Source organism: Mytilus trossulus, chromosome 2 (assembly GCF_036588685.1).
Source record: "Mytilus trossulus isolate FHL-02 chromosome 2, PNRI_Mtr1.1.1.hap1, whole genome shotgun sequence".
NCBI lineage: Eukaryota > Metazoa > Mollusca > Bivalvia > Mytilida > Mytilidae > Mytilus > Mytilus trossulus.
In genome coordinates this window covers 3,278,772-3,306,305 of record NC_086374.1, presented here as the reverse complement: position 1 = coordinate 3,306,305, position 27,534 = coordinate 3,278,772, and the positions used below count along the sequence as shown (strand labels likewise).

At 33.0% G+C, this 27,534-nt stretch overlaps 1 protein-coding gene across 1 annotated transcript in view; it reads right to left on the bottom strand.

The window, feature by feature from the left end:
* The window catches only part of LOC134708657 (chitin synthase chs-1-like), a 56,133-nt gene that overhangs the window by 9,244 nt on the left and 19,355 nt on the right, over window positions 1–27,534 (bottom strand). The window contains exons 7-10 of the mRNA XM_063569304.1: window positions 16,679–17,076; window positions 15,727–15,891; window positions 7,700–7,899; window positions 6,703–6,788 (exon numbers count right to left, since the gene is read on the bottom strand). Of these exons, the coding sequence (XP_063425374.1) occupies window positions 6,703–6,788; window positions 7,700–7,899; window positions 15,727–15,891; window positions 16,679–17,076 (849 nt within the window). The remainder of the gene's footprint in view (window positions 1–6,702; window positions 6,789–7,699; window positions 7,900–15,726; window positions 15,892–16,678; window positions 17,077–27,534) is intronic.

Here is a 27,534-nt window from a genome sequence, read left to right as displayed (position 1 = left end):
TATATTAGTTTCTTGTGTACAATTTGGAAATTAGTATGGCGTTCATTATCACTGAACTAGTATATATTTGTTTAGGGGCCAGCTGAAGGACGCCTCCGGGTGCGGGAATTTCTCGCTACATTGAAGACCTGTTGGTGACCTTCTGCTGTTGTTTTTTATTTGGTCGGGTTGTTGTCTCTTTGACACATTCCCCATTTCCATTCTCAATTTTATTTAAAATGCTACGCCAAGATTTAAATGTTAATTGGGAAACATTATTAGCAAACAAGTGTACTGAAGAAAATGTTAGTGCTTTTATGGATAGATTACAACTAGCAATGGACAATCCTATTCCTAAAAAGAAAATATCAAAAAAGCAGTATAATAAAGAACCTTTAAGTGTAGAAGCTAGAAGAGTAATAAGGAAGAAACATAGAGCATGGGAAAAGTATTCAAATAAGAAAGACAATGATAGTTATAGGGAATATACTAAAGCTAGGAACAAGGCAAAATTAACTGTAATTAGAGAACGTAAAAACCGTGAAAAAGACATTGCTGAATCAGCAAAGACTAATTGTAAAACTTTTTGGTCATATATTAACTCAAAGAGAGTCGAAAAAAAGTCGAAAAGTGGTATTTCTGAACTTAACGATAAAAGAAATGGCAAAACGTTTATTGCAAGCAATGATACTGATAAAGCTGAAATACTTGCCGAATTTTTCACAAGTGTATTTACTAAAGAAGATTATGAGGATGAATTTTTTTTTAAAGATATTAAGTACGATGAACCGTCTAGTGATGAAGTCTTTAAACCAAAAGAAATTAATAAATTACTTAAAAACTTAAATACATCAAAATCACCAGGGCCTGACCAGTTACATCCTAAAGTTTTATATGAGCTTGCAGATATAATTGACATTCCACTATGTATCATTTTCATGCGGTATTGTACCTGAAGGTTGGAAAATTGGTCAGATAACAGCGTTGTTTAAAAAAGGGAGATGAAAAGCTTGCGTCGAACTACAGACCGGTTAGCCTTACAAGTATTATATGTAAGATCATGGAAAAATTAATAAGAAAAGAATTGTTAACCATATGAATAAATACGGCCTATTTAGTGATAGACAAATTGGATTTATCGGGGGACGATCAACAGGGTTACAACTGTTTAAAGTACTTGATCGTTGGACTGAAATTCTAGATAATGGAGGATCTATTGATGCTATCTACACTGATTTTATGAAGGTCTTCGATAAGCTTCCACATAAGCGTTTAATTAACAAGCTAAGATCGTATGGAATTAGTAACCAAACATGTAACTGGGTCCAGAGCTTCTTACATGGTAGAAAACAAAGAGTACAAGTTAATGGAAATTACTCACAGTGGCATAATGTAACTAGTGGCATTCCACAAGGGTCAGTTCTCGGACCTATACTGTTTGTTCTTTTTATAAATGATTTACCCTTATGTGTGGACTCTGAGGTGTTTATGTTCGCAGACGATACAAAATTATATAGAGATATACAAACCCCAAATGATATAGACATATTTCAACAAGACATAGACAAGTTGTTTAGATGGAGTGAGAAATGGCTGTTACGGTTCCACCCGGATAAATGCAAAGTACTGCCAATATCAACGAAACAAACTAAGAACCAAAGATGGGAGATACAAGATGCCAACATATGATGGTGCAGAAACAACTCTTGAAACTGTGGAATGTGAGAAAGATGTAGGTGTAAACATAGATTCTAAGCTTAAATTTGACAAGCGTATACAAACACAGGTTAACAAAGCCAACCAACTAGTAGGACTAATCCGAAGGTCATTTAAGTATTTAGACTACAAGAGTTTCTGTTTACTATTCAAAGCACTAGATAGACCCAATCTTGAGTATGCCAGCAGTATTTGGAGTCCGTATAGGAAAAAGGATATTGAATCAGTTGAAAACGTACAAAAACGGGCTACGAAAATGCTTCCAAACTTGAAAGATCTATCATTCGAAGACAGATTAAGACTCTTGAAATTACCAACACTTAGATATCGTAGACTAAGAGGCGACATGATCGAGATGTACAAGATTCTCAATCACATCTATGATGAAAGGGCATCAAGTGGTATTTTCACACTAAGTAGTGGTTCAACAACAAGAGGGCATTCATTGAAGTTAGTCAAGAACAGGAGTAGGCTGGATGTTAGAAAGTATTATTTTACCAACAGTAGTGGAAGACTGGAACAGTTTTCCTGAGACAATCGTAACTGCCAAAAACTTTAAAACATTCGAACGAAGACTAGATAAATATTGGAAAGAACATCCTATGATTTATGACTACACAGTAGATTACAACTTCATGATCGGAGGTAGCACAGTAATCAACAGTGATAGTGACTGTGAAATAGAGCCAAATATAGAGGAGCAAGCTGATCTCCTGCGTTTTGAAACACTTAAGTAGACTAAGGTAGGTAGACTAAACAATGGGCACAGATAAATTCATGACAAAATAGGGTTTTGATGATGGTGATGTGTATGTAGATCTTACTTTACTGAACATTCTCCATGCTACAATTTTACTCTATCTATAATGAACTTGGTCCAGTAATTACAGGAAAAATATTTTCTGAAAGTTTACAAAAATTATGAAAAATGTTAAAAATTTACTATTAAGGGCAATAACTCCTTAAGGGGTCAATTGACAATTTTGATCATGTTGACTTATTTGTAGATCTTATTTTACTGAACATTATTGCTCTTTACAGTTTATCTCTATATATAATAATATTCAAGATAATAACAAAAAACGGCAAAATTTACTTAAAATTTAACAATTGGTTGGCCGGGTCATCGGACACATTTTTTAAACTAGATACCCTAATAATGATAATGGGTTGTTGTCTCTTTGACACATTCCCCATTTCCATTCTCAATTTTATTTAAAATGCTACGCCAAGATTTAAATGTTAATTGGGAAACATTATTAGCAAACAAGTGTACTGAAGAAAATGTTAGTGCTTTTATGGATAGATTACAACTAGCAATGGACAATCCTATTCCTAAAAAGAAAATATCAAAAAAGCAGTATAATAAAGAACCTTTAAGTGTAGAAGCTAGAAGAGTAATAAGGAAGAAACATAGAGCATGGGAAAAGTATTCAAATAAGAAAGACAATGATAGTTATAGGGAATATACTAAAGCTAGGAACAAGGCAAAATTAACTGTAATTAGAGAACGTAAAAACCGTGAAAAAGACATTGCTGAATCAGCAAAGACTAATTGTAAAACTTTTTGGTCATATATTAACTCAAAGAGAGTCGAAAAAAAGTCGAAAAGTGGTATTTCTGAACTTAACGATAAAAGAAATGGCAAAACGTTTATTGCAAGCAATGATACTGATAAAGCTGAAATACTTGCCGAATTTTTCACAAGTGTATTTACTAAAGAAGATTATGAGGATGAATTTTTTTTTAAAGATATTAAGTACGATGAACCGTCTAGTGATGAAGTCTTTAAACCAAAAGAAATTAATAAATTACTTAAAAACTTAAATACATCAAAATCACCAGGGCCTGACCAGGTACATCCTAAAGTTTTATATGAGCTTGCAGATATAATTGACATTCCACTATGTATCATTTTCATGCGGTATTGTACCTGAAGGTTGGAAAATTGGTCAGATAACAGCGTTGTTTAAAAAAGGGAGATGAAAAGCTTGCGTCGAACTACAGACCGGTTAGCCTTACAAGTATTATATGTAAGATCATGGAAAAATTAATAAGAAAAGAATTGTTAACCATATGAATAAATACGGCCTATTTAGTGATAGACAAATTGGATTTATCGGGGGACGATCAACAGGATTACAACTGTTTAAAGTACTAGATCGTTGGACTGAAATTCTAGATAATGGAGGATCTATTGATGCTATCTACACTGATTTTATGAAGGTCTTCGATAAGCTTCCACATATGCGTTTAATTAACAAGCTAAGATCGTATGGAATTAGTAACCAAACATGTAACTGGGTCCAGAGCTTCTTACATGGTAGAAAACAAAGAGTACAAGTTAATGGAAATTACTCACAGTGGCATAATGTAACTAGTGGCATTCCACAAGGGTCAGTTCTCGGACCTATACTGTTTGTTCTTTTTATAAATGATTTACCCTTATGTGTGGACTCTGAGGTGTTTATGTTCGCAGACGATACAAAATTATATAGAGATATACAAACCCCAAATGATATAGACATATTTCAACAAGACATAGACAAGTTGTTTAGATGGAGTGAGAAATGGCTGTTACGGTTCCACCCGGATAAATGCAAAGTACTGCCAATATCAACGAAACAAACTAAGAACCAAAGATGGGAGATACAAGATGCCAACATATGATGGTGCAGAAACAACTCTTGAAACTGTGGAATGTGAGAAAGATGTAGGTGTAAACATAGATTCTAAGCTTAAATTTGACAAGCGTATACAAACACAGGTTAACAAAGCCAACCAACTAGTAGGACTAATCCGAAGGTCATTTAAGTATTTAGACTACAAGAGTTTCTGTTTACTATTCAAAGCACTAGATAGACCCAATCTTGAGTATGCCAGCAGTGTTTGGAGTCCGTATAGGAAAAAGGATATTGAATCAGTTGAAAACGTACAAAAACGGGCTACGAAAATGCTTCCAAACTTGAAAGATCTATCATTCGAAGACAGATTAAGACTCTTGAAATTACCAACACTTAGATATCGTAGACTAAGAGGCGACATGATCGAGATGTACAAGATTCTCAATCACATCTATGATGAAAGGGCATCAAGTGGTATTTTCACACTAAGTAGTGGTTCAACAACAAGAGGGCATTCATTGAAGTTAGTCAAGAACAGGAGTAGGCTGGATGTTAGAAAGTATTATTTTACCAACAGTAGTGGAAGACTGGAACAGTTTTCCTGAGACAATCGTAACTGACAAAAACTTTAAAACATTCGAACGAAGACTAGATAAATATTGGAAAGAACATCCTATGATTTATGACTACACAGTAGATTACAACTTCATGATCGGAGGTAGCACAGTAATCAACAGTGATAGTGACTGTGAAATAGAGCCAAATATAGAGGAGCAAGCTGATCTCCTGCGTTTTGAAACACTTAAGTAGACTAAGGTAGGTAGACTAAACAATGGACACAGATAAATTCATGACAAAATAGGGTTTTGATGATGGTGATGTGTATGTAGATCTTACTTTACTGAACATTCTCCATGCTACAATTATCTCTATCTATAATGAACTTGGTCCAGTAATTACAGGAAAAATATTTTCTGAAAGTTTACAAAAATTATGAAAAATGTTAAAAATTTACTATTAAGGGCAATAACTCCTTAAGGGGTCAATTGACAATTTTGATCATGTTGACTTATTTGTAGATCTTATTTTACTGAACATTATTGCTCTTTACAGTTTATCTCTATATATAATAATATTCAAGATAATAACAAAAAACGGCAAAATTTACTTAAAATTTAACAATTGGTTGGCCGGGTCATCGGACACATTTTTTAAACTAGATACCCTAATAATGATGATGGCCAAGTTTGGTTTAATTCGGCCCAGTAGTTTCAGAAGAGAAGATTTTTGTAAAAGTTAAATAAGATTAACGAAAAATGGTTAAAAATTGACTATAAAGGGCAATTACTCCTAAAGGGGTCAACTGACCATTTCCGTCATGTTGACTTATTTGTAAATCTGACTTTGCTGAACACTATTGCTGTTTACATCTATCATAATATTCAAGATAATAACCAAAAACAGCAAAATTTCCTTAAAATCACCAATTCAGGGGCAGCAACCCAACAACGGGTTGACCGATTCATCTGATAATTTTAGGGCAGATAGATCTTGACCAGATCAATAATTTTACTACATGTCAGAATTGTTCTAAATGCTTTGGTTTTTGAGTTATAAGCCAAAAACTGCATTTTACCCCTATGTTCTATTTTTAGCCATGGCGGCCATCTTGGTTTGTTGGCCGGGTCACCGGACACATTTTTTAAACTAAATACCCCAATGATGATTGTGGCCAAGTTTGGTTTAATTTGGTTCAGTAGTATCAGAGGAGAAGATTTTTGTAAAAGTTAACGACGCCGGACGACGACGACGACGCCGGACGCCGGACGCAAAGTGATGAGAAAAGCTCACTTGGCCTTTTAAGCCAGGTGAGCTAAAAATGGCATTTTTTAACCCAAGGGAGATCATTTTGAGCTTTTCAATAATATAAACATTTAAAAAGTCGTCTGGGGACAATCCGAATCGATATTTTAGGTTGGACAATGTTTTGTTATTTGTTTTTTCTGTTGAAATTAGTTGTTATGTTAAAATAGATATTTTTTCACCTTGGGCGAAGTATTACTTTTGACCATTCGAGATTCTTTTTTGCGAACCCGTCTTCAGCTGAATGTGTAAATACTGTATCGTATTACTACACGGGCCTTAAGGGATTTCAAATCGACAATAGATGCAAAACATGCGTTTTTTGTGTCTTTCAAAACACAAATAATATACAGAATTAATTGCAGGATAAAGACAATAACTGTTTAGTGTCTTTAAATATCAGCTGTATTTGTACTCGGCTCGCTAAAAGCTCGCATACATCTTGTTTCCTAGCCTCTTACAAATACAGCTGATAGTTAAAGACACTTAACAGTTATTGTCTATATTATGTTAACTGTACCGTTATATACTTCAGCCTTCTCTGTGTCTTCTGTGTTATTAATATCAGAGGATTTGAACTTTTTAGCTTTTGTGGGCCAGCAACACCTTTAAAATTCAATGGAATAAAATATGTTTATGTTAAGCAAACATTAAAGTGACATATAAAAAAGAAGATGTGGTATGATTGCCAATGAGACAACTGTCCACAAAAGACCAAAATGACACAAACATTAACAATCAAGGACACCGTACGGCCTTCAACAATGAGTAAAGCCCATACCGCATATAGTCAGCTATAAAAGGCCCCGATAAGACAATGTAAAACAATTCAAGCTTGAAATCTAACGGCCTTATGTATGTAAAAAAAAATGAACGAAAAACAAATATGTAACACATAAACAAACGACAACCATTAAATTACAGGCTCCTGACTTGGGACTTTATTCACCAAATCTTGTGCATGAGTATTTTTAATAAAACAAGAATGAAATTAATCAAATTGAAGAAGAAAGAATACCTTTAATTTAAAACAAGATTACACGGTAGCATCATAAGCATGAGAGTTCATATGACGAAAGATCCCACTCGCAACATTATATGTCAATGTTCGATAAACCATGAAATTATTGTCAAAATCGTAATTTGGAATAACATGTAAACGTTTGCATCAGATGGACAAGTTTCTAATTGATGTTAACACAACTGCATGGTAACCTACTTAAACCAAAAACTCTTCCACCGAAAATCAAGCTATAAAACCTGGTTTATTCCGCTATTTCCTACATAAGGAGATTCCTGTACATAGGAATATTGAGATGTTTTCCATTCGTCTGTTGTGCTTTTGCGCTTCTGATTTTGCCATTTGATAAAGGGATTTCCGCATTGAGTTTTCATTTGAGTTTGATATTTTACTTTTTACGGGTGTCCAAAACCTTCCCTAACTAGACACAGAAGTGTAACAGATTAACATAAAACCCTAAATAAAGTAGGAGGACATTATATTGTGTCATACTTACATGAAGAAACTGCGAATAGCCTTGAAACGGGACTGTGTGTCTCTATTCTGATTGTTTTTTACCTCCTTATCATCTGTAGCTTTCTCTCGCGTTCCCCAGTTAACATTGTTTAGATTAGCAACCGAATATAAGAACATCAACATAGACATAGATGGGATTGCAATAAAGAATAAAAATCCGTGAATCAAACAGGACGCTTCCTATAGAACAAAATTATTCAACTTAAATAAAACATTTTAGCAACAAAACATTTTTAACATCGTGTAACGTAAAACACAGGGATTCGGTTAGTAGATTGAAAAATTTTTTGCCAATGTTTTTTAAATCTTTATTTGTATTTCCGGTATATTTGCATTACATTATTAAAGATTTTTTTAGCGTTGGCATCAATATTTCTTTGTTTTCTAGCAATGTGAAATATACTATCTGTATCCGTATACTGAAAATTCTTAAAGGTATCTAATTCGCCATTTTGAATTGCTTACCCATCTATAAATAAAAAATAATCAAAAATACGTCTTTGTGAATTTATACCTTACAAAAACACTCCCTGTCTTCTTAAATGATTATTCCTCCTATTCTTTAATTTATCATGATGATGAATCAAAAAGAATCGTTCGATGATCCTATGTCATACAGATTTTGAAATTTACACCTATGCGTAGGAACTATTCTGTTTGCAATATTTCATGATAATGATTGACTTTTTGGTATGTCTTTTTTTACCGGGTCCGAATCAGCGGTTCTACGAAATTAACAGAACAAAACTTGCTAAACTGATTAGTACTTACATATTGTTATTATTTCTTGCAAAATCATAAAACATAAAAAGCTTTAGACAAAACACATTTTTCTTGATTTCAAGCGCGTCAACCTAGCCAATAGTGACATGTTGGTTATACAAAAGCATAGGAAAACTACAGGTTAACAATTTTTTATGAGAGACTTTTCATTACATTTACTTTGAGTTGTCATTGTATCTGTAACTTCGGCTCTTTTGTATGGTAGGTGTCTCTTAGACATATTTCCCATTTCCATTCTCAATTTCATTTGTAATATACAATACATCAACTTCTTTGTGGTCTCTTTTTCTTAAGGGAAGAAAAGGAGCATTTTTTCATAACCTTTCTCCAATAAGTTATCCCATGTACATATAACCTTCATGTGTGCGTATTAAAATGCATTGTGTATTTCCTTGAAAGGAAAATTCATAGTACATCAAATATAGTAAGGAATAAACACAGCATCTTGTTTTCGATGGGAACTAGATTTCATTGAGATGGGAGCCATCTCTTTGGGCCCCGCTGTCAATAATGTGGGGTAAGTTGTATGGATAATCTGATATGAAGCATTATTTGGAAGTTATTACATAGTCTCACATGTGATTTTAATCTAAGATTTTAAGTTAAAACTGATAAATATTCTCAACTTACTTTCATAGTATAATAGTGATATGACTGCATGATGTGAACTCATTGTTGACTACTCTAAGGTGACTTCTGGATATATGGATTGATGTTTGAACAATGTTTAAAGATGCTGCCCAATTGATATTTGTCACATATTTTTAGAATTATGCCTTCAATATATTATGACCCACCAAGTATAAAGTATGAAATATTAACGGTTCTCGAGAGGTAAAGCGGACACAATTTGTTAAGAACAACGAACGGATGGACAGACCAACGGACTGACCTTTGACCTAGGATGCATACATTATGACACATTTAATATATATGTTAAGTTGAAAATGTTTGTCAGGTATAAAGTATGAAATAATAACAGCTGTCCTCTCAAAATATAGTGTGGATCAAATTTGTTAGCGATGGACAGACCAACAGACAGACAGACCTTTGACCTAGGAAGTGGTACATACATCATGACACACCCTCTGGTGTTGGTTAAAATGGATGTCAAGTATAATATTTGAAATCATAATGGTTCTCAAGATATAGAGCGGACACAATCTTCACAACAGAACACAGGGTTGTCAACTGAAACCAAAGTTTTTTTGACGTTGACCTTTGACCTAGGAAGTTGTACATACATCATGACACGCCCTCTGGTGGTGGTTAAAATGGATGACAAGTATAAACTTTGAAATCATAACGGTTATCTAGATATGGAGCGGACACGATCTTCACCACAGGACACGGGGTTGTCAACTGAAACCAAAGGTTTTGACCTTGACCTTTGACCTAGGAAGTTGTACATACATCATGACACACCCTTGGGTGTTGGTTAATAATCATGTTAAGTATTAAGTATAAAATCATAACGGTTATCTAGATATGGAGCGGACACGATCTTCACCAAAGAACACAGGGTTGTCAACTGAAACCAAAGTTTTTGACCTTGACCTTTGACCTAGGAAGTTGTACATACATCATGACACACCCTCTGGTGGTGGTTAATATACATGTAAAGTATAAAGTATGAAATCATTATGGTTCTCTAGATATGGAGCGGACACGAAAGTGTTACGGACGGACGGACAGACGGACGGACAGACGGACAGACGGACGGACGGACGGACGGACGGACGGACAGACTGATCACTATAGGGCGACCCGCCTTTTCGGCGGGGCCCTAATAATAAACAAATCAGTCATTAATTGTACCCCTGCAAATAAACATTGGTATAAAAAATCCCAGTTTGAAATGTAACATAATGTTCTACAAATAAACCCTTTTATATTCACCATATTTTAAAAGTTAAACAAATGATAAAAACACAATTTGTTTAAAAATATGAACTTCATTCTTGTATCCTCTCTATTCGACACGAATAACTGGTTCTACAACTTATAGACAAAATTGTCTCTATATTTTTTTGCTGTGGTTAGAAAGCACACAATCCATTGTTTTTAATTAATATGGCCAGTTAGATGACTAAATAGATTTGTTTAATTTCTCAGTTTTATATTCCAAAATGGATCTTGTTCTTATATATAATACTGTACTCCTACATTTATGCAAATATTCATATGAAAATCCATAGACGAGATATCAGAAAACGGGAGCAATGAGAGATCGGTTTTTAATCAGATTGTTGAACTACAAAACACATTTTAAACAATTCATTATTATGTCAATTGTTGGATAGTATATTGAAGGATAGAGTTGACTCTGTATTTAACAACATACAAAACTCACTGCAAAGAGGCTTTACAGAAGGAGTATCATCACTATGTGCAGCATTCCTCACATCAGAAGCAATCGAAGAAAGTAAGAAATTAAAGATACTGTTGATATTAGTAACTCTTGATGCAGAAAAGGCATTTGACAAGCTAAACCATGAAATACTATTCAACAAACTGTACCATTATGGAATAAAAGTAAAACTCTGGATATTACTGAGAAACTTGTATAAAGGAATGAGCATCAAGGTTAAATGGGAAGGGCAATGTACAGAAGATGTCATGGTGCTACAAGGAATTCAACAAGGTGCAAAACTATCTACAACGCTATATAAATGCTACAACAACGTCATACTTGATAGCATATTAAAAAGTGGACTCGGAGCATGTATTGGTGATATACAAGTCCCTGCGCCAACATGTGCCGATGACATTGCTGTCCTGGCAAATAGTACTGCAGATGCACAAGGAATATTAGACATCGTACAATACCACACGAGCAGAGATCTAGTCAAAATCAATCCAACTAAATCTGAAGCGGTTCTATACAATGCAAAAGGCTCAAACATATCAACGTTGAAATTTGAAGACAATGACATCAATATAACCAATGAAACCAAACATCTAGGTATCAAAAGAAACGAGCAAAACCGTGCAAATATCTCAGAAATAATAAGAACCGGAAGGGCAACAATATACAGCCTTCTTGGAGCTGGGTTACATGTCAAAAGGGGATTCTCACCCATGGTCGCATACAAGCTATAGAGAAAATTCATACTAAGCTTTGTAAATTTTCACTTGGAGTTAACATAAAAACATCAAATATGGCATGTAGAGGAGAACTAGGTTCACTCCCTACACTGTATTATGTAATAATGAATATGATAAAATATTGGATCCATCTTATGAAAGATATTGAACCTTCAAATATTATTCTAAGGGAAGCCATAAATCTGTCTCATTCTATGGACAAACATAACCAGGAATCTTGGATAGGAAGTATTAAACATATATTTAAATTTCTAGACTTAGAATATCTATTTGTTAACCAGTCAAACTTTAAACAAAACCATATTCTAAAAAAGGTAAAAACATCTTTAACTATTAAATTTAAAGAAAGCTGGTTAGCTAGTTTAGAAAGCAATTCTGGGAAGTGTACTAATTTACAATCTGGCAATAAATTAAGAACTTACAGAAAATTTAAAAATATTTTTATGTTTGAACCATATTTAAAAATGAATTCAAAAAAAGACAGGCAAATAATCACAAGATTTAGAACTAGCTGTCATGATCTTGAAATCGAAAGAGGGAGGCATTTTGGGATTAAAGCTGAAGACAGAAAGTGTAAGCTATGTAAGAACGCAGTTGAAGACGAACTACATTTTCTTTTGAAATGTCCTGTTCTAAAGGATACTCGATCTCAACAACTATCTAATTTAAATTCCAAATTCAAAAAATTTTCAAGATTATCTGATGAAATAAAATTTGTTTGGATTCTTTCATCTGAAGATTTGTTTGTAACTTCAAACTTATCTAATTTATTGCACTCCCTTTTTGAAGAACGAAAGAAAATTATAGAAAATATTGTTGTTTAAAAAAAAAAAAAAAAAAGAAATAAATAGAAGAAAAATATAGATAGATATATAAATATTGGAAATAAAATTGATCAGGAGTTGTCTCCCATAGACCTAGTACTATAAAGAATTGTGTGATTTCTCCAGGTCACAGTGGCACCCATAACACCTATGTTTTGTCAATAACTTGGTTTATATCAGGTTAATTAGTGTAAATGTGTATTCATGTGTTGTTTTTGTTTTTTGTTGTCTAATCATTCTAATCATTTTCTGTGCTTTATTTTGTAATTCATTCATTTTGTTTTCCCGTTTGAATGGTTTTACACTAGTTATTTTGGGGCCCTTTATAGCTTGTTGTTTAGTTTAAACATATTTTATTTGCGTAAATGTGCAAAAGGGATGAGACACAAGTTAATCAAACTTATAAAGTCTTCTCCCATAACAATTTATAACATTAGAATATTTACAAAGCATGCATACAAACAATACATTATGTATATATATATAAATTATTTGAACTCTGAAAAGGTGGTGTGTGGTGATGTGAGTGGTAATACACAATATGCATGTATTTGCACTTAATAATATGTTACATTACACAATTAGAAACCTCTTAGACTCTTTAATAAATTCATATACATTCTTTATAATTCTTTCATTTTCAACATTAGTTAAAGACTTATCGCCGGAGGTTAAGGTGTTCAAATTTAGTAGAGAGTTGTCTGGTAACCAATTTAGATTATTAAATAATTTGGTTCTTATATTCGAATATTTAGGACAATAAAAAAAGAAGTGACGTTAATCTTCGAACTTAGCACCACAACTACAAGACGGATCTGAAATAATGTTGACTCTGTTAAGATCATAGTTCAAAAAAGAAGCTGAGCACCTAAGTTGTGTCAATATAATATTGAGTTTACGATTGCCAAAGTCATAATGTTTTGGTACTTGGGCTTTTGAATTTAATTTAAGATTTTTTAGTTCGGTTTTAAATTTACCTAAAGAGTCAATGTTGTTCGGTGTGAGCCAAGGCTCCGTGTTGAAGGCCGTACTTTAACCTATAATGGTTTAATTTTTGAATTGTTGTTTGAATGGAGAGTTGTCTCATTGGCACTCACACCACATCTTCCTATATCTATTTGATTGTATAGCTCAAATTTTGGGCACCATGATTGGTTAATAAAAAATTATCTTATCTTATCTTATGGAGAACATATGCAGTACCAAGAAGCATATACGGACTTGAGGTGATGAACCTACTTGCAAAAGAAAAGGATATGCTAGAACTGGCAGAGAGAAAAATCCTCCGACAAATTCAAGGGCTTCCAAATAATAGAGCAAATATGGCTGTATATACCCTGGTAGGAGCAGAACCTATTGCCATCACATTAGACAAAAATGTACTTACCTTCTTCATGAATATTGTTCGAAATCCAGGAACCATAGAATGCGAAATTCTGTGCCGACAAATAGTATTCTCAGACCAAAGAGGAAAAGACTTTATCAACAGAGTAGAAAAAACTCTATCAAAATACAATTTGAAATCCAGTAGCTACTACATTGAAAGTCCAATGAATAAAATGGAATGGAAAAGACTAGTAGGAATAAAGATCAATGAATACTGGAAAAATGAATGTCATAATGAAAAAAAGGAAAAAACATCACTTAAATACATAGAGATACAGAACAATCCATTAAATGAAGCACACAATATATGGAAAAGTGTAAAGAACAATAGTAAAGATGTAAAGGCAGGAGAAATAAAAGCAAGAATAAGTACTCAAACGTACATATTCCAAGCCAAAAGAGCTAAGTTCGATCCAAAAGTTAACCCTATGTGTACAATTTGCGAACAGGAAAATGAAGATCTAGAACATTTTATTCTACACTGCAAAGAACAAGAGCAAATAAGATCTAAATACTGCTCAAAAATCGAACAGACAATGGATGAAATTGATACGTCAACATACAAGAAGATCATACAACAAGGGAATTTACTGCAGCTCATAATAGACTGTACTAGCAAGGACATAAACTGTTACCCAACTGTGTATGAAAACATTGAAACTCTGGCTAGAAATATGTGTTATGAGATGCACTTGCTGCGCACAAAAAGGATAAAAAACCTGATCACAAGTACAGTATAAGTAAACTTTTTTAAAATTGTTCCTTACTAATAGTATACCATCCAACTATTTTACGACTTATAAGGTTTTTTTAAATAAATCTTCCCTTTAAAATTGTAAGATATCAGTTATAACTAAAAAGGAGTAATGACAAGATCTCCATATAGAAATTAAACTGTAAAGAAAATTTTTGTACATATTATAGCTTAAATTTTGTCCAAACCCCAACCACTCTACATAAGTCTTACAAGAAAAATTTTCATTATTATTCCTGATATAATTATAGCAATCTCAGCTAATGATTATAAGTGATTTTAAATTTTTGACCATTTTAATTCTTGTAAATACATGTATATTCAGTTGTTGTTTTTTAACATTTTCCTACACCCTAGCACATATAAATTATTATATGTTTTCAAAAAACTTTATGATGACAATCCTATGAATTAATTATGATATCTATTATTTAGTGATCATTGTAACCAAATTCAGTCATCTGTATATAATATAATTAATTGTTTCCCTATGTTTTAAGGTGTAAATAGTTGCTCAAACTATACCCTTTGGGTAGTGCTCCACATTTAATGGAGGAATATACAAGAAACTGAACTGAACTGAACTGTTGGTTCAGTATAGATGTTTCTGAATACAACACTGATCCGTTCGGAGGAAAGGTAGATAACCATGATAAAATTAAATTTTTATATAGGTTTAACACCACTAATTCGGGCCCGACCAGAAAGCACGTACCAGCAAGAAGTACATATTAAACACTAAATAGTTCCTACACATGAGTGTAACTTTCAAAATAAGAAGAATATTTAGATGATCATTGTAGAACACTCTTGTCTTATAATTTCTAATACGAAAAAACTCCACCAAGTTTTAAAAAGAGGGTACATTTGCCTGTTTGTCAGATCTAAAGTACCTGTGTTGTTACATCCTAAGTTCCGGGAACCAGTTCTTTCTTACATGCCATTATAGGTATGCTGATTTTTGTAGTGTATGACACCATACACCGTTGTTTTGACATGCAATGATTGTCACATTATTTGAACTTATTTAAACAAAACAGCTGTGTCTGCTTGAAAAGGAAAAAAATAACATACAAACCAATGGTGCAATGAATTAGTGGTGTACTTTCTATATACGTAGTAAACAAATTAATCAGAAATATTGCAATTTACCTTTGGATGACATGCTGCTGCTATAACAAATACACTTGCCACAAAACACAGTATAATTGTGGTTGTTGAACAGAACTTTTCCTCCACAGCTATTTTTAACAAACCCATTAAGACAATTAGCATGATAACTGTGTAAATAGCTGACAAGATAGATCCAAACTGGAGCTAATTAAGAAGAAAATAACAATAGCTGAGAAATCGGCATGCATTATGTCATAACCATATGTGACTTATCTTCGAAATTTTTAGTTGTACCGAGCAACACACTGGGTGCTACTTGTCTAGAAAGAACTGTGTGTCTGGTTTCTGGTTAGGTTCGTCTTGGTCATCGAACATCGAAGGTTTCTTGGTAGTATATCTTAGACATAAGCGATATCTTATTTCGCTAATAGTATACATTCTTTTTGTGTTAAATAGAGAATTACACGACTCATTAATCTCTTTTCTTTTCTTTGTTTTTCTTATCTCGCTTCAGAATGTTATAAGATTCGAAAAAAGATATGGTTTGCAGAAGAAAAATGTGAAAGTCTTGTATATCATTGAATAAAACACATGGAGGAATTTAAAGAAATGTACATTGTCTTCATCTTTGATAGTCCTTATTGACCTAACAAAAACCTCATGAAAATGTCCCAATATCGTTTCATGATACTGCATAAGTCAATAAAATAAATGCATTTTTTCGTATCATGTGTGATATGAGAAATATCTTTAAATGCAAGAACTAAAACATTGTACATTAAAATACTAATAACGAAAGTGAAATAAAATTAAACAAATACAATTATTTTTTCAAAAACCTTAAATTGAAACGACCTGAACTTTAATGTTTCATACATGTAAAAACTTATATGTATATATATACTTATGTAAACTTAACAAAAGCAAATTTACAGATCTAACATTGTTGGGTTGATGTTTAGACATGTTGTATATGTAAACTTATATATACCTGTTGACTTTCTTTGCCAAATATGCATATTAGCAAAAACAAACTGACTGGTATTAAATTCAGCAGAAGTGCTAAAATCGGCGTTATACTGGTAAACCCAATAAGAAGGGCTCCAACAATCAAAAGAAAAATTGTTCCTGGCGTAAGAATCGATGATACGAACAAACATACTTGATACACAATGTAAAGTCGGGAGATATTAGGGTTTTTCTTTCTCAATTCATTGCTATCTGTCAAAATTTCCAAAACATTTGCCATTGTTGAAGGTGTCCAACGCCGTCGTTGTTTCCAAAAATCATCAAAATTTTCGGGCGCATAAGTAAAAGCATCTGCTTCTGCACTATAGTCCACTCTATAGCCTTGTTTCAACAAAAGTGTACATAACCAACGATCTTCACCTTTATCAAAATAAGAATACTGATGATTTCAAAAATAAAATTATTGTGATAAACGAAAGGTTTAGGAAAAGGGAGATGCAAGCAATGTCATAAAAAGCACATGTTATCTATACATTGGCGAAACATTCAAAAGTTCGTCGTACAAACATTGGTTGTTGTATTATTAAATTCAAGACCGTATACTAAATCCTTCAATGATATATAAGCTGAGTTATATTTTGGTGTTCAGTATAAAAAATATAATTATTGTAAAGAATCCGAAAGTTACTTTCTGTAGATCTGAAAATCAGTTAAACGGTACACTTTATCTTTATTAAGTCTCAGACCTATAATCAAATCCTTCAATCAAACCGAAGCAAAGTTAAATGCTAGAAAAAAATTATACAGACGGACAAGGCGAATGTACTATTTCATTCACAAATACCAATCACCTCTGCGAATTGGAGTATGATTAACACGGGCTTCATTCGGTTTAACGAGAGTATTGATCGTTGTTAGAATATATAACGGTGGTCAATTATTGCGTGACGATCGTTAAATCCCAGCTCCTTTGTTTTAACAGGGATGATCTGAGCCGGATCACCCCTTCCAGATCACCCCAGTTTGAGATTCTTTGTTATGCATGCTTTCCTTGTTCTGTTACATTTTGGCGGGAATGACAAATCCACTATAAAACTTAAAATTGATTATACGGAAAAGATTTTTCATCAAAATTCACGTAGAAAAAATCCAGTGTATATGCTGGGATTCGACCTTTAGCATATCAAGCCTAGACACACACCACTACACCAGTACGACTGGATACGAACTAACAGTAATCTAAAATACTTAAAGGAAGCAAGATACTTTTATAAGTAGGACGAGTTGGCAGACCTTTATTCCGTAGGGTTTAAACCTTTTTCGTTAATAAGTGAGTTGTCAGACTGATTGTTCAATTTGATTTAACACTTTTTCAAAAGTGGGGCGAGTTGGTAAACAAGAGTGGGACAATTCTTTTATAAAGTGGCGATATAGCGTGGGTCGATTGGCAAGTGGGGCGAGTTGACATTGTTTGATATCTACTCATCGTGTTATAAGATTAGAGAAGATAAGATAAGAAAACTTTATTTTGATTCGGCATAAGTACAAATTATCAACACAAGCTATAAGGAGCTTTCAAACGAATATAAAAACATATAAATAACACACAAACAGTGCATTTTGACAATTAAAACAACCTGTGATACTATGTTGAAATCTCACATAATAGCATGCAATAAAAATAAGCAACGCATTTTCGAATGCAGTAAAACATGTTAGACCAGAGCAACCAAAAACAGCATAAATGATAAACAGCTCAAGAATTATCTGTTGCAGAACAGCGACATTCCTAATCGTTCTAGGACTAAACAAGACTTTTAAAATGTGAAAAACTGTTTTGATTCATGAATTTGTTTCGAAGGTTGTTCCATAAAGTAGCAGCAGCAAATTAAAATGATTTTTTTGGCGAAACGGGTTGACTTTACCTGTGGAATTTCAAGAATATTTTCATACCTGAAAGAATATTTATGTTTTTTGACATTCACCAATTTTTTTAAGCATGTTGTTTATAAATTTAAAAGTTTCTAGAGTCATTGTTCTTATCCGTCTGACCCGCAAGTAGGGCACCTTAGCTTTAAGTAAGAGGTCCTCGTAGGAGCTGGTAAAATCCTCATATACAAAACGGAGTGCTCTTTCCTGCACCTTTTCTAGTTTTTTGGAATTTTTCTCAGTGCAAAAATTCCATGCCAAAGAGCAAAAATTAAAATTACTAAAAATAAAAGTATGAAAGATAGTAAGTTTACTAAGTCTATCCAAAAACTGAGCCTAAACTGAGCCTAAACGTTTTAAAACATTTAATTGCTGCGGTGCCATCCTACAGATTGAGCTGATATGAACATCAAAATTTACCTGGTAGTCTATTTCAATGCCTAATAATTTTACTGGGTTTTTTTTCACATGTAAGGTTCGAATTTTGAATATGTATAGATGAGTTATTTTCAAAGGTCTTTTTGTCATCAGCCAAAACTTGAAATTTGTCAGGATTTGCTTGAAGTTTATTCACCCCGAATTACTCAATAAGTATTTTTGAATCATATTCCGAAGTTGAAATTAATAAATCGAAATCCGGAGTATAGAAAGACTGACATTCATGTCCACGTCTAAATGCACACAAAAATGAATTAAATATTTTATCAAAATAATCAAAATAATCAGTTAATTGAATTTCATATATTTTTTCAAAGATTTTAGAAAATATGGATAAGACACTAACTGGTCTATAATTTGTTTTTAATAATGGGTTACTCTTTATATGAAGGGGGTCACTTGAGCTTCTTTAAGTTTATCAGGGAAACAGTTATTTCCAATTGACAAATTTACAAGAGTTGTCAGCTGTGGTGCAATATAAGATCTACAATTTTTTACTTTTTTTGCTGGCTCCTGATGCTTCTTCTATTTATAAAACGGTACTGATTGTGTTAACTCACTCATTATCTTTGAGAATATATACTGTGTTTGTTGTCTCCCTTCTCTTATATAATATAGTTTTAGTTTTATTGTCATGTATTGTAATTTCAATGAAAAAAATCAACACAATTATTTGTGCACTCTAATTTAAACTGTAATTGTACTGCTCCTCGGAGCGTCTTGATTGACAAATAAAAATTGGTGTTGTTGTTGTTTGTTGTTTGTTTGTTTGTTTGTTTGTTGTTGTTGTTGTTGTTGTTTATTTTATTCAAAAAAAATTCGACATTAACGTTAGATACTTTTTTTTCAATTCAAAATCAGAATCATGCTTTCTGTTACTCAAAATTTCTTTCATACTTGGATGATTGGAAGTGTCATAAAGGGTATACATCATTTAGTAATGTATAAAGTATATTATGATGATTGTGTGGCGTTCTAAACTAGATTTCTTGAATTGTAAATGGTTTTTCGTCTAATCTAAAACAGCTGGGATGTAAAATTTAAATAGTTATCCTCCGGCCATTGGGTGATCTTACATTGACACACCGCGTTCTTATGGGATACCTATTAATGAAAGCTCTGATATCGGATCGTGAATGACATTTAATGTAAATTCGTGTTCAAAATCTGTGAAAACTCATTTTCAAAAAAAATATATGCAATACTCTATGGCAAAACACAAAAGGCGCAATGCATGTCTATTGAATTAATTTTGAAAATACGCTACTTGTATTACCTTTAATGCTCATATTTCAATATATCATTGTATATTTAAGAAATAATTCCTTCATGTCATGCTCTATGCTCATTTTAACATGGGTAGGCATTATATTTGTCGATATTTTACACTGAGCGTTAGAGAGGTGTAAAATGTGGTCAAATAAAATGAGCATAGAGCATGACATGAAGGAATTATTTCGATTCTAATAGGACAAATGCAGTATTTTTATAGGTCGAAGCGTAAGAAAATACCGTAAAAACGTTTGGCTTTTCCCGTTTCCTCCCCGAGAAGTCTGTGCATTACAATTCATATTTGATAAGTTTAAAAACCACGATCAGGGTAAATATACATGTTGTTTTATAAAAATATATAATAAAAGTTTATGCTAGCTGCTTAAATGTATACATTTTAAAGGATAACGATGGAAATAACGTTTATATACACATTAAGTTCGTGCGCATGTGTCAAACATATTTTTTATGCTCATTAGAACACGGCTTTGTTTACAAAGCGTAATTAGGACGTCATATTAGAATGGAAATTTAATCTTTGGTGTTTCTGATAGTACAGTGAAATAAAAGTATGCTCTTCCCTTTAAAGCATTATTTTGTTGATGAAACCTTGAATTTTGTTAAATTTTCATCAAACTTGATCGTGAAAGATCAGGCAACGCATTCTTTTGATCGTGAAAGATAATGGTTGACCAGACTTTATACTCCAAAATCAATATTTCTTTAACCTTTTGATATTCCTTCAACTGGTTAAAGCCTGTAACTATTATAATAAGAATGATTACTAAAGATATCATTTTTTTTTAATTCAACACTTTATATCGAAAGTTGAAAAAAAATCCACTTAAAATGTGTCAGCTCTGAGAATCGGTCTCGTACAATTCAGGCAGACCGCCACTATTTACTCAATAATATGGGTATGCAACGTTTAAACTAAAATGTTAACCACCAACCATCAATTTATAGCAAAAACAGCTTTCATGATCAATTTGAGATTGAACGATAACCAACATTTTGTGTAATAGTACTACCTTAAGTTCTGTGTATCTTTACATGCAACGTAACATATGTGGATTGATTTCCAATGAGATAACTACTGACTAAAGAATACAAGAGCGAAAATGCTGAAATGTCTCGTCTGCTTTACTTATGAAAGTATATTTGTTGAACGTCTGTAATACTTTTTACTAGAAGTGTCAAATACGCTTACGATTGTCAATGGTTCATAAAAAGAGGTCAAGGTGAGATAAAACATGCCATACAGATATCTACTAACATCCAGTACACCAAATAAAGGTGTTCCGATCCTAACAGTACCTTAGAAGTTGACAACGTAAAAGTTAGGTTTGGCCAAATAGTTAACCAAATCATTTGGTTTGGGTTGTCTTTACAGACCTATTACTTTCTGAAAAAGGCTTATTGTTTTTTGTATCCATCAAGGCCAAGTGCTCGGTGTGGTTTGTTTAAACGAGCCTCTGATTTCTTCCCATTTCTTGGTTCTATAAATTGTGTAGGGGTCTCTTCGTCTTCCCTTAAAATGTATTTCAACGAATTGTGGTCTTTGAAAACGAAAAACGATGGTGATGCAGACAAATCAACTTAATTGCAAATGTCCATGATATATTCGTTAGATTCATTAAACTATAAAATGGCATTTAGGATACAATTGTGTGCTTTGCTTTAAGTGCATCTGCAAGTACAGCCTTTGCCATTTATATATTTGGTTTTTTTTCACATCAATAAAAGAGGGACGAAAGATACCACAGGGACAGTCAAACTTATAACTCGAAAATAAACTGACAACGCCTTGCCAAAAATGAAAAAGACAAACCGACAAACAATAGAACACATGGCACAACATAGAAAACTAAAGAATAAGCAACACGAACCCCACCAAAAATCAGGGTTGATCTCGGGTGCTCCGGAAGGATAAGCAGATCCTGCTCCACATGTGGCACCCGTCGTGTTGTTTAAGTAAAAAATATAACAAATCCGGTAAATAGTCTAATTCGGTAGGTCACATTCATGAAAGGGAAGGGATTGTAGTATCGACGTAAGGAACATATCCGATATCATGTGTGAAACGGTTATTCCATAACGGTCAACCAACTTGTGATGGCGTCCGTAAAATTTACAAAGGGATGATTTTAACTTCACCATTTGGAACGCTTGGTTTAATAGCTTCATTGTGAGCAGCACCCTCTATCAAGAAAATCACGGTAGGAAATACAAGCACATGAATATCGTAGGAGTAATTTTTGCCACTTTCTTTTGATCTTTCAATATAAAATTATCGAGTACGTAAGTTTGTTTGCAAATAAATGGGGCATGTCTTTAGTCGCAAAAACTGAGATTCAAAGATACATATCTTTAGCTTGTAATAAATTCATGCTGAGTTAACACGTAATTCGAATTCGATTCGCATTAACTAATTCGAATTAGTTTAAATTCTAATTCGAATTGCAATGCGCGTCAAATTCGCTTTATTGTCCTAACGACGTTAAATTTTAATTCGTATTAACAAAAACGTATTTCAAATGCGAATTGGTTAACTCGAATTAGCCAATTCGATTCAATTCGAATTTAAACAGCAGAGTGTGTAAACGCGATTTGCAAATTTTTGAACGAGACATTATTCTTATCTTGTTGGCTTAGAACAGAGTCGTTAAAATGTTTTTTATACGATCGTATAAATCCATTATCTTTTTAAACATGGTTTGAAATTGTTACTTTCATTTTCTGAAAATTATATAATTTTGAAATGCTTAAATTTATGGAGGATCTTGATGCCACTGTTGGCCTTTTTGTGCTAATGCGGCGAACAGCAACCAACAATCAATCAATGTGTTGACATGAATATCAATATTGTGGTCATTTTTATAAATTTCCTGTGTTACAAAACTTTGAATTTCGAAAAACTAAGGATTTTGTTATCCCAGGTATAGATTACCTTAGCCGTATTTGGTACAACTTTTTGGAATTTTGGATCCTCAATTCTCTTCAACTTTGTACTTGTTTGGCGTAATAAATGTTTTGATTTGAGCGTCACTGATGAGTCTTATGTAGACGAAACGCGCCTCTGGCATAATAAATTATAACCTTGGTACCTCTGTTAACTATTTACACCCCTGGGTCGATGCCACTGCTGGTGGACGTTTCGTCCCCGAGGGTATCACCAGTCCAGTAGTCAACACTTCTGTGTTGACATACATGAATATCAATATTGTGGTCATTTTTATAAATTTCCTTTTAACAAAACTTAATATTTTCGAAAGACTAAGGATTTTCTTATCCCAGGTATAGATTACCTTAGCCGTATTTGGCAAAACTTTTTGGAATTTTGGATCCTCAATGCTCTTCAATTTTGTACTTGTTTGGCTTTATAAATATTTTGAATTGAGCGTCACTGATGAGTCTTATGTAGACGAAACGCGCGTCTGACGTACTAAATTATAATCCTGGTACCTTTGATAACTATTAGCCAATCAAGTTTTTCTCAATACCAATAACAAATATTGATTATCATATAATTGAAGAAAATTTAAACGTATTCGTAGCATCAGATCTTTCATGATCCTTGTTCAAGATCTTCAAAAAGCGGTACGTGATCTTTCACGATCAGAAAAATTAATTTTGTGTAAATATTTCTTTTTTTTTACCAAATTTCAGATTATGTTTATACAAAATAACTATGAGAACCATTTGATTCATTCAAATGGAATGCCCTCATTCGGATAAAAATATTTTATTTTATTCAAATTTGTGAAAACATCATGTTTTTTTACATTTTTTATGTCATTGAAATGTCGAAAAGCATCTGCCTTTTGTTGTTTTGTAAAAACCATGTACTTTTAAAACTGGATTTTCTCAGATACTGATCATAATGTTGAACCATTTTGACAGACAGTTTTTTGTCTGTGTAATTAATTAAATAAGATTATTATTTCATGACAGCTTGCTGGATTATGCATTTTGATAAAATACAATGGCACAGGGAGTACAGACTCCGGCTTACATCTGATACAGGTTGAATTTCAAGCTAGAACTTTTAAATTTTGCAGTTGTTTTATTTATATAAAGAATGCATATATGATCTCAACATTTGTTATGTATATAAATAAAGGCAACAGTAGTATAACGCAGTTCAAAAATCATAAATCCATGGACAAAAAACAAAATCGGGGTCACAAACTCAAACCGAGGGAAACGAATTAAATATAAGAGGAAAACAACGACATAACACTGAAATGTAACACACATAGACAAAATCCCACGAGAATAACAAATATAACATATATATAACATCAAAACCAAATACATGAATTTGGGATACACAAGTACCGTGACACGTCTTATCGCAATGTGAAATTCTTCACAAATGACAGAATGTTGAAATTTGTGAAATTTTGAATACAGCTTGATAACCCGAATAATTCAGTCCCTCCTCGTAGTCGATCTCTCCTACTTACTTAATGTAGTAGGAGGAATATAACGACTGAATTATTCGGGTTAACAGTTTGCAAGGTTTGTCCGACTTGCTGAGCAAACAAGTAACACATTTAAACCACGCAGAGTACACCATACTACATGTATTGTATGTACCAAGTCAAGAATATGACAGCTGTTTATCATTCTTTTGAAAAAATTTTCAGCTTTTGATTTCGTCATCTGATAAGGGGATTTTTTCGTTTTGATTTTTTCTTGGAGTTTTGCTATTTTATTTTTTTGGGATGTGTATTTTATCAGGATCATTATTTTCCTCATAATTTTCACAAATAACAGAATGTTTAACCTTTTTTGACTGGTGCATCAAATGTTTCTTTTATATATTTTATATATAACTGTTTTCAAAATTGTATTGTATCGTCCCGAACATTCATTTACTTTTTGCCACTGAACGTTAAACAACCATCAAACTGAACAAAACCAATTAAAAAACTGTTAAATTAATCATTTTTAGCTCACCTGGCCCGAAGGGCCAAGTGAGCTTTTCTCATCACTTGGCGTCCGGCGTCCGTCGTCGTCCGTCGTCGTCCGTCGTCGTCCGTCGTCGTCCGTCGTCCTGCGTCCGTCGTCGTTAACTTTTACAAAAATCTTCTCCTCTGAAACTGCTGGGCCAAATTAATCCAAACTTGGCCATAATCATCATTGGGGTATCTAGTTTAAAAATTGTGTCCGGTGACCCCGCCAACCAACCAAGATGGCCGCCATGGCTAAAAATAGAACATAGGGGTAAAATGCAGTTTTTGGCTTATAACTCAAAAACCAAAGCATTTAGAGCAAATCTGACGTGGGGTAAAAATGTTCATCAGGTCAAGATCTAACTGCCCTGAAATTTTCAGATGAATCGGACCACCTGTTGTTGGGTTGCTGCCCCTGAATTGGTAATTTTTTGGAAATTTTGCTGTTTTTTGTTATTATCTTGAATATTATTATAGATAGAGATAAACTGTAAACAGCAATAATGTTCAGCAAAGTAAAATCTACAAATAAGTCAACATAACCAAAATGGTCAGTTGACCACTTTAGGAGTTATTGTCCTTTATAGTCAATTTTTAACCATTTTTCGTAAATCTTGGTAATCTTTTACAAAAATCTTCTTCTCTGAAACTGCTGGGCCAAATTAATCCAAACTTGGCCATAATCATCATTGGGGTATCTAGTTTAAAAATTGTGTCCGATGACCCCGCCATCCAACAAAGATGGCCGCCATGGCTAAAAATAGAACATAGGGGTAAAATGCAGTTTTTTGCTTATAACTCAAAAACCAAAGCATTTAGAGCAAATCTAACAGGGAGTAAAATTGTTAATCAGGTCAAGATCTATTTGCCCTGAAATTTTCAGATGGATTGGACAAACTGCTGTTAGGTTGCTGCCCCTGAATTAGTCATTTTAAGGAAATTTTGCCGTTTTTTGTTATTATCTTGAATATTATTATAGATAGAGATAAACTGTAAAGGGAAACAATGTACAGCAAAGTAACACCTAAAAATAAGTCAACATGACCTAAATGGTCAATTGACCCTATAAGGAGTTATTGCCCTTTATAGTCAATTTTTAACAATTTTCATAAAATTTGTAAATTTTAACTAACATTTTCCACTGAAGCTCTTAGGCCAAGTTCAATATAGATAGAATGATTGTAAGCAGCAATAATGTTCAGAAAAGTGAGATATACAAACACATCACCATCACCAAAACACAATTTTGTCATGAATTCAAATGCGTCCTTTGTTTAATATTCACATAGACCAAGGTGAGCGACACAGGCTCTTTGGAGCCTCTAGTTTTAAAATACTATGTTTCGGCATCACAGGATGCTGTGATGATAACACCATTGTCTAATATGATGCGAGTTAAAAATAAGTAATTCGGATGAATCTCACGTGAAATGTTTCATTTAATTTTCACGTCAACTAAACAAAAATCGGAAGGTATTTTTTATGGTTTTAATCAAATTTTAGAACAAAGATATTATTTAAATAATTTTATTTTAATATTTACGTGAATTTAACGTGTACAAAATTCATTTATGATTTATGCATGAACTGTTATAATATTCACATGGAACCTCCTCACGCAAGTTTTAAGTATATACTCGTTTGATGTGAAAATCAGACGAGATTAATATTAATTCATATGAGTGAAATTCCATGTGAAGGACGAAATAAAATGATATCTGATTCAGTAGAATTTTATATTGCATTACTAGGAAACTTACGACAGTCGGCAGGGGAAATGGAAATAAAATATACTCATTCAGATCCCGACACATATTTTTTTCTCCATTTCTCTGAGAAGGATAACGTTATATTCTGTACACCATAACGTCACACGGTTTTGGTCCAATTCTAGGCCTATCGATCAATTTTGAAGCCACTTATTTCCAAAACAAGGATGGTGTCATATGAGTTTCTATACGTGTATGGATTCACTATGCAATCCTGGATATTATGTAAGTTTTTGTTTTCCTCCGTTTATAAGAAAATAACCATCCATTCGAAAATCTAAAAAGGTAAGGTGAAAAAAGGCATTTCCCCTATATACCTAAGTAAATTTGTCGCCGAAATTGACGTTTTCCTATGAAAATTACAAAAAAACAAAAATGGTGACCCCCATTTTTATTACATATTCCGATGTAACTCGATTCAAAGTATATGTATGCCAAAACTTTTAGAAATCGGGAGATATGCTATTCGGTATCATATTACCTTAAAATATTGTCAATAGGAAGTTACA